This window comes from Gekko japonicus, unplaced genomic scaffold (genome assembly GCF_001447785.1).
Source record: "Gekko japonicus isolate JY-2015 unplaced genomic scaffold, Gekko_japonicus_V1.1 scaffold643, whole genome shotgun sequence".
Lineage (NCBI taxonomy): Eukaryota > Metazoa > Chordata > Lepidosauria > Squamata > Gekkonidae > Gekko > Gekko japonicus.
In genome coordinates, this window is record NW_015164201.1 from 242,203 (window position 1) to 253,723 (window position 11,521).

General features: G+C 45.4%; 1 protein-coding gene across 1 annotated transcript in view; it reads right to left on the reverse strand.

The window, feature by feature from the left end:
• The window catches only part of TBC1D8B (TBC1 domain family member 8B), a 39,918-nt gene that overhangs the window by 12,469 nt on the left and 15,928 nt on the right, over positions 1-11,521 (reverse strand). The window contains exons 5-11 of the mRNA XM_015408390.1: positions 9,362-9,602; positions 8,396-8,603; positions 6,853-7,020; positions 5,236-5,385; positions 3,427-3,577; positions 2,601-2,815; positions 1,808-1,925 (exon numbers count right to left, since the gene is read on the reverse strand). Coding sequence (XP_015263876.1) covers positions 1,808-1,925; positions 2,601-2,815; positions 3,427-3,577; positions 5,236-5,385; positions 6,853-7,020; positions 8,396-8,603; positions 9,362-9,602 — 1,251 coding nt within the window. The remainder of the gene's footprint in view (positions 1-1,807; positions 1,926-2,600; positions 2,816-3,426; positions 3,578-5,235; positions 5,386-6,852; positions 7,021-8,395; positions 8,604-9,361; positions 9,603-11,521) is intronic.

The following is an 11,521-nucleotide window of genomic DNA, read 5'->3' on the forward strand; positions in this document are numbered from 1 at the left end:
GAGCGGTTAAAGCATGCAGAAGGAGAGATGAATCCATGTGAACTGACTGTAACACGGCCAAAGGCAGATCTGAACAAGGTCAGGAAGCAAGCCTGAATGGGTCTACTGAGAAGTAATAATCAATGAGGCTTACTCCTAGGAGAGTGTTCTTAGGATTGCTTCAACAAATGCCATTTTCACATTTAGGACAATCTGCTCTACCAAATTTAGGTTTTGTATATATATAGTTAAAACCCTTGTTTTATAATATTGTACAATTCAGAGCCATCAATTCCTTGGGTCGTGTGCACTGTGGCAAACTTTAAAACCAGTCTAACCAAGGGCTACTTCATGTCCTTACTGTCCAGGGACCCTGTTATATACAGTGGAGGTAGGTGGGCACCCTCACAATAATATACATGCCTGATTCTAGTAAAGCTTCTCTCTGAAAAAAACATGAGACGAGGGGAAATGACATGAAACAAGCACCAACCCCTAACCCCCATTGTCCGGGATGCACAGTTTGAGGCCTGTGCAGCCTCTCCCTGACTGCACATACAGGGTTTGCGCAAACCAACCCTTAAAAGTATGCAGTCCACACAGCATTCCCAACATGCATCTGGAAATCAATTACCGGTGTCTATCTTAACTGCACAGTCAGCTGTTCAGTATCTCTTTTGGTCACTAATGAGATTATTGTACAGATAAGGCTAAGGTACATCAGAGATGCAGAATCAATTACACGGCTCCTGAAATGCAGCACTCCCCAGAGGTTCTTACTTTTACGCATTTGTTTTACATTCTCTGTTGAGCCACTTAATGAGATCATCCAGAGCTCTGGAGAGGATTATCAAGAATAGGCTAATGACACCCTGATAGGCCAGATGTGGCTCTTTCTGCCCTGAACCAATGTCTGGGTATAGTTGTCCCATGGATTGGGGGAGCAGGGAGAGACTGCATCCAGACAAGATGGAAGGGATGCTGGCTGACAGAACCAATTATTTTAGGGGGAAAGAGAGTTTAAGTTTCCTTTGAGCAGGTAAAAAACCCCAGGACTCGGAGTGCTTCTGGATCTTGCACATCTCTTTACGAATCAAATCCAGGTGGTGAAATAGCATCCTCCCTCTATTATATTTGGTTAAAAAGCTATCATTCCTTTTACACTTAGCTGATTTGACAGTGTGGATCCATGATACAATAATCTCTGGGACGGACTACTGTAACACAAGCTATACGGGGCTGCCCTTGAGGAAAGCACAGAAGCCTCAGCTGGTGCAAACGAGCCACTGTGACTGCAGCTTTGCACTGGCTGATGATTCGCCTCTGGGTTAAATGCAAGACACAGGCTTTGACTTTGAAACTCCTTCAAGCATCTGAAGGGCCATCTCTCCTGGAAGATTTGCCCAGTGTTGCCTGTTGACTAATCCTTCTTTTTTGTCTGGCGTATGCTAGAAATTGGGCCTTCTTTGTCACCACACCATGGCTCTGGGATGGCCTTCTGCAGGTCGGGCACTGAGTCATTTCCTTACTAGCTGTTAGGAGGGCTTGCAAAACAAATTTCAGGGAGCGTGTTGTTGAAACCGCATTGCTGTATGGCAGTTGTGGAGAGATCATTACATTTCTCACTGGCTGTGGTTTTTTAGTATTTTAATTTGGGCCCAGATGTGGTGTTTCAATGCTTTGGAAATGCATTGCTGTATGGCAGTTGTGGAGAGACCATTACATTTCTCACTGGCTCTGTTTTTTTAGTATTTTAATTTGGCCCCAGATGTGGTGTTTCAATGCTTTGGAAAAGTAACAATAAGAAAATAAATCAGTAAAAGAGTACCAATGATTCGGCGGTTGAAATAATCGGGTAACATTCTTTCGCACACAGCAACCAAAAGCCAGAAAGCTTCCTCCTCTTTGGCGTAAAGCAGCAGCACCGAAGTCAAAATATTCATTGCCTATCAATGACCAAGCATGGTAGCCAATATTAGTAAGAGAGACAGCAAGCCTGAAACAGGAGACTGGTGGCGGGGGGTCGGGTCGTTCTGGTCATGTTCACACAAACATGTACACCCCTCAGATTTCTCTGGACTTGGTTAGGGACAAATATATGAATATACTCCACCAAAAGACAGTCTGCCCTCATATGAAAAAGCTCAGTAGTTAAGATCAATGACAGCGGTCCTTCTGAAGTAAAGTGGGTGGCAGACAGAAACAAGGCCTTCTCTGTGGTGACACCTTGGCTATGGAATACCCTCCCCAGTTGTTAACTTGGCACTTAAGCCGGTTAAATTTTTGGTGCCTTGCGAACATCTTCAACCAGCCAGGCAGTAATTGTTTTGTGAGTTTAGCACCTTTGTATTCTGCAAATTCTGTTGATGACGGGGGTGATGTGAGAAGAAACGAGAATTCTACCTGTGGTGCACCATTTACACATGCCAATCATCACTGGATATTGCCGTTAGCAAGTGAATGAGCACACATGTACCAGTCCTCAGAGTTGCACAGAAAAAAGGACACCTCAAGAACAGGCACACCTGTGTACTGTGTTGCAATATTGTTACAATTACATGCATAATGCAACAAATTTACATTATACCAATATTCAAATGCAATGGATGGGCATACCACACCTGACAATATCCAATCCTGGGATTCCTGTAGGCATAGGCCGTGAGTACCCTCCTGAGAGCGGAAATGCCAGTGTCGCTTTGGAAGGCCGGGTGTTCAGGCAAGGAGCGACGCAGATCCCGTTCGATCTCATCCGTCGCCAAAGTGCACGTCCCCAGAGACTGCTCGACCAGCTCACCATAGTAACCAGGGTTGGTTGCCATGTCATTCACAGCGCCTGCCAACGTGTTTAGTGTACACTGTTAGAGAACACAAGCAAGAGGACATTCGCATAGTTTTCTTGCAATACACAACTGCACATGCTGCAAATATGCAATTCCGCGCACAAAACTTGGGTCAAACTCCTGAGACTCGGATCCAAGCTACACAGCACATTCATCACATGCAAGACCGCCAGAAATGGACTCTGATTTCCCTGCTATGGCTTACAGTTATTTCAAACAACCCCAACTCAATAAACATTGTGTATACACAAGAGCCAACTTGGCTGCTCTCACCGGAGCTGCAGAGATTTAACAGTTTGTATTACTCCAAGGAAATCTTTGACTCTTTTCTTCCTCTGAATGGTAATCCTTGCCATATCACAAACTGGATATGAAGCACTTCTCTGTTTCAAAATTAGGTTAACAGTAGCACTGGGGAGGGGAATGCTTTTCAAGAAACAAGAAGTCTGAAGGTCCCCAAAGTTCACAGATTGCTTGCCTCAATGTTAGTGAACATTCAGCGACATCACAGCAATTCAGCCAACAGCTGGGACAGGCTACAGGGAATAGCTGAAAGACTTCTTAAAAAAAACAACAACCACAGTGTCATGTAGGAGTTAGATACCTGAGAACAGCAGCCAGAGTTCTCCTCTCAGCACCTCTGGGATCCCTCTGACAATCAGGTCTCGGGTCTTCCTTGTCCGAAACATACTTACACCATGGCCACATTCTATGAAAAGGATATTCCAGGACTGCTCTTTCATTTTTTCTTTTAACTAGCAAAACAAGATATCAGAAAGCCTCTGAAGTATATTGCAAAAATTCAGCTCAAACATGATGGCAATAGCAGCCAAACCAGCAAAGACAGATTTAAAAACTGAGGCAGCCTCTACTGTTTAAAGTAGAGGGACCCAAGAACTACAGCTTTTGTTACTACATAAAATGTGAACTAGAAGGTTTATATATAGGGATGGGCATGAACTGCATTTTTGCGGTTCCTTTTGGTTCATGGTTGAACCATAAACTGATATGAATCAGGAGATTGTTAAGTTTATTGAACCAGTTCATAGCAGTTACCCCCGCTTTCTGCTCCCCACTGCTTTTCGCAGGGAAACACCTGCTTTCTGCTCCCTGCAAAGAGTAGTGGGGAGCAGAAAGCAGGGGTTTAAATGACCATTTAATGGCTCTGAGCCGTTTAACCCCCTGCTTTCTGCTCCCTGCCACTTTTTGCAGGGAGCAGAAAGCAGGTGTTTCCTTGCAAAAAGCAGCAGGGAGCAGAAAGCAGGGGTTTAAATGGCTCAGAGCCTCTGCTCTGAGCCCTGCTTTCTGCTCTTCACAATCCCTGCTTTCTGCTTTTCACAAACCACCATGAACTGCCTTAAAGTTCATGGAAGTTTGTGGCGGCTCTTCAGTTCACAAACCACAAACTGCCCAAAATTCATCACGAACATACATTCATGAGCCGGTTCATGCCCATCCCTACTTATATTATTTGCTATTTCCATATATGTTATTATATACAAGCACTAATAACAAAGCATCACCAAATATTGGCAAGATGGCTGCCTCCAGAATCATAATAAGCTATGGTTGGTGCAACAGGCTGGTTAGGCTACCAGATATAATTTAAGTGACAAATCTCCATTTGTATACTCCTCACTGTTTCTACACTTTTCAGCAGAAAGTATACCTTTTCTACACTGCCATATGGTGGCAGGTTAACTGCAAGCAGTGAGACTTGAGCCATGGCTCATGAATTTAGACATCAAAACAAACCAGTTAGTTGTAGCTCTGGTTTGGTGCCAAAAAACAGACCTCGATATGTTGGCATGTCAGATGTCACTACTAACCACCACAATTTATACACCCACAGTTTATCATGACACCTGAATGCAGATGTGGACCAAATATCTCTGATAATGCTTCAAGCCATCAGAATTTGATCCTAAAAGCAAGGAGCTTTCAAGATGAGAAGAGTGAAAAGCCACAAAATTCAACAAAGCTTCTCATAAGATGCAAAGCTAAAAGAAAAAAACATGCCTGCTTAGAGTGGCTCACAAAAAGACGCGAAGGAACAGTCCCGATCAAAACACGGTCCCTTGGTCAACTCTCTTTGGCCCACCTATTTCTTTACTGAGAAGAAGAGGCAAGCTTCATCTGTCCTTCCCAATCTGGAACTCATCACCCTTCCCCACCTGAAGGCCCTGCCCACATTTTGATAATGTAGCTGATCCCAGAAAAATGGAAGAAAGGCAGAAATTTGCTACGTTGAACAAAACAGCTTCCTTATTACAAAACAAAAAGGCAGCAGAAACTGGATGTGGAAAATTGCGAGAAATACAAAACCTGCCCCCTCCAAAGGAAACTCTGAACTCCGCAGACATTTCTGGATTCTCTCCTAATGTCTTCTATTTCCATTGCTTTTTGTCCTTACCATTTTAGAGTCCAGATTTTCCATATCCTGAGGGTGGAAGACCGTCATGAGTGCTTCCGTGCTGACGGTCTTGCTGTTGCCCTTGTGGCTTGCTATTGGCTGACCCTCGTAGTAGTCCAAGAGAGAGTCGGGGCTTGGGCCAGCCGCAACCTGCAAGATGCACATGTGAAACAACATCTGGATACAGCTATGCACAAGCACAGAGGCAACCGCTGGGTTGGATAAGATGGAAATGGCCTCCCCCCCTCCCCCCCAAAGAAACAACGGTCTGCAAAGCAACAACCTCCAGTTGAGAAACCTGGGGAGATGCTGTCTGTTTGGGAACAACAGTATGGAGGGTAATGGTATGGATTTTCTTTCACCAATTACAAGATGGCAGCAGAGAAGAAGTTATAAAATTTCAGGAAGGGATGAATAGTGACAGAATTATACTTCATAAAGAGAGATGGAGGAGTGTAGTAAGTAGTAAGAATTGTATTTTATGTTTTAAGCCACTTTAATACATTTTATTTATTAAATTTATAGATTTATTTATTAAATTTATTTAGGTGGGTTACAAAATTACAAAATACAAGTTGAAAGTAGAGGACATGTAAATTTATGGATTTATTTATTAAATTTATGGATTTATTTATTAAATTTATTTATTCATTCACTAAATTTATTTATAAAGGTGGGTTACAAAATTACAAAATACGAGTTGAAAGTAGAGGACATGTACATACACACGCGTACAGCAAATCAATATACTAATAAGCCAGTTTGCCACACCAGCTCTTAGATTGCATTGAGACAGCACAATAAACTGGGCTTTAGGCAACAAACTCTGGTTAGTCTACTATTTGCGCATAAAGAGAGCCACCATGGTGTAGTGGTTAAGAGGAACAAATCTGTAGAACTGAGTTCAATTCCACACTTCTCCACAAGAAGCTAGCTGGGTGACCCTGGGTCTGTCACAGCTCTTTCAAAGCTCTCTCAGACCACTAGCTCACCACCTAGTGGTGCATGACGCCAATGAGCTAAAACTTAAGGCTGCCAGGCAATCTTTGGATCTCCTGGCTGTACTACACACAATGCCATATGATAACTATTATTATTATTCATTGTGCATAAACCCCAGTTTGTCTGTTTCATGCCCCTCTCTTACTACCCATCCAGCAGGGTATCCTCCCTATATGGCCATCTTTGGGGCAGCCTAACCGTATTTCCACACTGCAGCCTAACCGAATTTCCACACTGCAATGAACTGTGATTACTATGAACCCTGGTTTTACAAAAAGACAGCTTCAGAGGGGAGCCGAGCTGGTCTGCAGTAAAACGCTGCTCGTGTCTGAGGAATGGAGCTCTGACTCTCAAAAGCTTATACCCTGGAACTCTTGTTGGGCTCTGAGGTGCTAATTGGACTCAATTCCAACTGGTTTACAAAAAATCTCATCTGTAGAAACCTGGTTTAAAAATCCATTAACTAACTCCGGTTAGCTGGATCACAAGCACAGGGACGGCACCACTAACTAAGGTTTGATCAACCACAATGAAGAAAACTGTGGTTTGCCATGATGTCTGAAAGGAGGATGAGCTACACATCAGCAAGGAAAACAAGACAAGCCTAGTCTTTACCTCCACATTCGCAACATGCTGGGGGCTTGGGGCTGCCCCACACCTACTTCGGAGCTTCGTCACCAGGAGTTCAAAATCCCTGACTTCCGAGAACCGAAAGGCTTTCGTTCCTTTAGTGCTGATGCTGACTGCTTTGCTAGTGGGGTCAGGGGACTCAACTGCGATGACCTGCAGGCAGCAAAGAGGAAAAGATCTCAGGACCTCGGGATATGACCCCGTGCACTGATTGAGGTAATCTGTGCTGGCCCATGACTGTAATAAGCAAGTCATTCATTCCACTGAGGCCATCAGGGGCCTCATTTTGGGTGGTCCGCTCATCTGCATACAGCCTGTGCACATGCATTTTCAGGGGCTGCGCCCATGCTTGGGTACAGAAAGCTCTCCCACTCTCTTCCCTTCTGTAAAAGGTGCAAAGTGGCATTATTTCAATGCGCCTTTGGTGGAAGCAACCAATAAACGTCCCTGATTGGTAGCCGTGGCTGATATGTTGCAGGACTTGCAGTTTTAACTTGATGTGTGTTGTTTTATGTGTTTCAATTATGTTTTTAACTGTGAATGTTTATATTTTGTTAGCTGCCTTGGGCACTGGGGAAAGGCAGGATATTCATGTTTTAAAGAAATAGATAAAGTAACAAACTAGGAACCCTTCAGTTTGGTCATACGTTAAGGGTTTATCCCCAACACGCCCGTGGCAGCCAAGGCTAATAGGCAGAACCTGTGTCCTTTTCTCCTGAATGTTATCAGGCTTTTTTTTTTTTTTAGGAGTAAAAATAAAGAATCAATGTAAAAAGAAAAACACAAAGTAAGCGAGATTAATTTACAAGATTAATACTAAGCTTTTGTTATTGTACAAGACCCCAAAAGGCCATTCATTTCTAAAACATTCAAATCTATCCAGAAGGACTTATGTGGTGTGGAAGTTCTTGAGACTGCAGTCTCTCTGCTGACATAAGCTACGTGCAAATACCACTTTAGCTCAGAAAGCATCAAGTTTTGTAAGGCTTCTAGCTAATTTCAGAGGCAAATCATACGCTGTGCACATTGGGGGGGGGGTGCAAGGAAAAGTACATATTCATTAGGACTTTCAAGGTACAATCCTAAACACGCCCACAAGGTAAATTCCATTCACCGATTTTTAGCAGTTCAATGCAAGCGGTTCCCCCCCCCCCCATATTCCTGGCAATCTTCAGACCAACAACTAGGGAAAAATAACCCCTTCTAGTTGGGATTGCAATAGGGCTTCTATGTACAGCTGAACATAGTTTAATATTACTTCCCCCCCCCCCGAAAAGAAAGGCGCAACCATCATCACAATGATTGTTTTATTCAAAGCATTTCCATCCTCCCTCTCTGCCCGAAGTGGCTTACACACCCCATTAAAACCCCAACAAGAGCAGAACTCAAGAACAGAACCCATAACGAGAGACTCCACACCACAAAAAGCCTCTTGACTTGAGCGAGCGAGCTTCTGCAGTTACTGGAAAGCTGGAAGGAAAGGAAGATTTACGCCCTGTGGTTTGGCTCCGGCCCCCGCCAGACTTACCTCTCTCAGGGGGATGATTACGCTGCACAGGGAGCCGTCCTGGCTGGCAAAACAGATGTAGTTCTCAGAAATGCACATTTTCCCCAGGGTGTTGTAGTGGCTGAAAGGCACCCATAAGAAACACTCGTGCACCTCCCTCAGCGTCTCCTCTTTGGGTAGCCTGAAGAACGCGTTGAACTGCTCGCTGTGGGCTCGGCTTTCGAGGCCTCTGGGGAACAGAGAAGGGGAGTTCGGTTGCAGAGGTCTGCCAAAGATCTTTTTTTCTGTTTAATATTTCAAGACTTGAACTGATGCTCCTGGCTTTCGGTGCACTACCTCAGGAACAGCCCAAAGAGCTACAGGTTTTCAGGGGGGGGGGGGGGGGGTGAATGTAATTACAGCGTAATTACAAAGGACAAAGTCCACTGTGAAATGATACTTTTTACCCAGGGCAATGGCGTTAACTGGCCCTCTATGGGTAACCTTAGGACAGAACTGCCAGCCAGTATCTCGGTGTGTGTGTGTGTGTTTCTCCCGCTTGTTTTTCGCTTCTCCTCCTCTGAAGCTCTCTCTTAGTTCAGGGCAGAGTCGTGGGGGAATGCCTCCTCAGCTCTGACGGCTCATGCTCCCCCACCCCTTCCCCAAACCCCACAGATCCTCAGGGCTCCCTGTCCTGTCGGTGGGAGAAATCGGCTCGCATTCCTCACACTGTCATCTTTGTCTTCCCTGGTCTGAACTGAACTCCTGTTTCCTAATTTGGCTGCCGCCTTCCGTAGCTGTATGCGTTTTTGTTTCGTTTCTACTCTGCAGGTTTCTACCATTTTACTGTTTTTATTGTTGTTTTATGATTTGTGATGCATTCCAAAACCGTTCTTACCGCTGCAAGCTACTCTGAGGATCTCACAACCGAAAAGCAGAACAGAAACAGCTCCCCCACCCCACCCCAAAACAAACAGCCATTCTAGTTTCTTTTACTTTTAAAATTACCTCTTGGTGATTTGCAAGGGATCATGGAGGACGGGGTCCCCTTCAAAGGTCTCCTTGTCGAAGAGCCTCCGAATGGCATACAGGGCCAGCTGCTCCATGAGAAGGAAAGTTTCACTGATGTGCAAGAACATGGAAAAGTAGTGATCCTCCCCATGGGAACACACGTGAATGCTCTCCGTCAGGATCACGTTGGACGTCCTTTCCAGTTTTGAGATTTCATCCCAGGCGATGACAAGTTTGACTGGAAACGGGAGGAGAGGAAGGCCTGAGCGCGTGCCTTTCGCCACACCGACTGCCCCTGTGGGTTCAAGTCCAGAGGGAGCTCCCAACCCAACCTTCCTCTGGAGCCATGGAAAAAAGGGCAAGAACACCTGAAGCCGCAATGCCGACTCAGGTCCTCTCTGCACTCCCCTTTTAATCCATGTTCACTGCAGTGTCCTCCAAGCAATTCTGCACTAAAATCGAATTCAACCTCCTTTTTATTCCGGGTCTCCCCCCCCCCCCATTCTGCATTACATTACCTCCCTTCAGTGGTCAGCCCGGTTTCAGCCTCCTGCTGCCCCAGAATATTTGGATGCTGTTTTGCCGTGGACTTAAATTGCCTCGACTCAAACACTGAGAAAATCCGGAATTTATTTATTTATTTATTTTTACACTTGTATCCTGCCCTCCCCAGTGGGCTCAGGGCGGCTAACAGAGGCCAGATCATTAGTCTAGCCATAAATAAAAACATATAAAAACATAATAAAAACATCAAGACTAAAGTGCCCTATCCAGTTACTAGTGTCCTAGATCCAAGATGGTATCCCCATGACTCGAGCTGGTATTCTCAGCGTACATATCCAGTGGCGATGGCCTTTCCAATGTAATTCCAAATTCTGCCTCCATTCAGATGTCTTGACGGTGGTGGTATAGTAGGGCGGCGGCGGCTCCTACTCAAAAGCCTGGCGGAAGAGCTCAGTCTTGCAGGCCCTGAGGAACTGCTCAAGGTCCCGCAGGGCCCAGATCTCCCCCGGGAGTTCATTCCACCAGGTAGGAGCCGCCACCGAAAAAGCCCTAGCCCTGGTCCCAGCCAGTTTGAAATCCTTGGGGCCTGGTATAACCAATAGATTTTGGGCCCCCGACCGAAGTGCTCTTAGGAATGGCAGGCAAATGTGGAAAGGACCTCAGACCACTGATTCATCCACATCAGTATTGTCTACCCTGACTGGCCATGGCTCTCCAGGGTCTCATGCAAAGAAGGATCTTTCCCAGCACTGCGACTCTTAACTTGAAGTCGAGACTCTTAACTGAAGCAGTGGCTGGACAAACGTTTGTCAGGGATGCTCTAGGCGGATCCCGCACTGAGCAGGGGGTTGTCCCAGGTGGCCTGTATGACCCCTTCCAACTCTGTGACTCTACGAGTCTATCTTCTATGTGCAAAGCAGAGACTCTGCCACTGAGCCACGACCTCTCCCTCAAAATATGAGCATATGAAGCTGCCTTTTATGAAGCCAGATCATTGGTCTACCTAGCTCAGCATCGCCTATTCTGACAGGCAGTGGCTCTTCGGGGTCTCAGGCAAAGGAAGCGCCTCCCCACAACTCCTGCTTTCTGGGGTCTTGTTGACTGGAGACGTCAACAACTGGACCCCAGATCAGCTGCATGCCGAGCCCCCCAGGCTACTACCCCACCCCTCTCCCCCATACACCCAACCCTTCTGTTCACTTAGCAGCATGGCAGGAAAACAAAGCATATTGCGTGCATATTGTCAGTTACAAGATTTTTGTTGCAAAGTGGGGGAAGGAGAGAGGAGAGATGTGCAGTACAGAAAGAAGTTACTTGAAGGATATACTGCGTGCAACATTATTTTTAATGATCCAGAAATGAGCACTTATATCTTATTTTTAAATTAATGAAATGTAGCAAATGAAGACAATCATTTACCAGCCTGGCACGCAGCCAGATCTGAAGCCGGTTTGTGCCTGGAGAGCAATCCCAATAAGCTGAACAGAAACGTAGGCAGAGTTGCTGCCTCTAAAAGCTGCGCACAGTTCATTTGCTTATTTGGAAAATTCCTATGCTGCCTCTCCAGGGAACCCGGAAATCAAGGCTCTCTGACTTCAAGATTACAGATCTAGAAATAGGTTTTCAGGGGGGCTATGAGAAGGCCATAGTTCT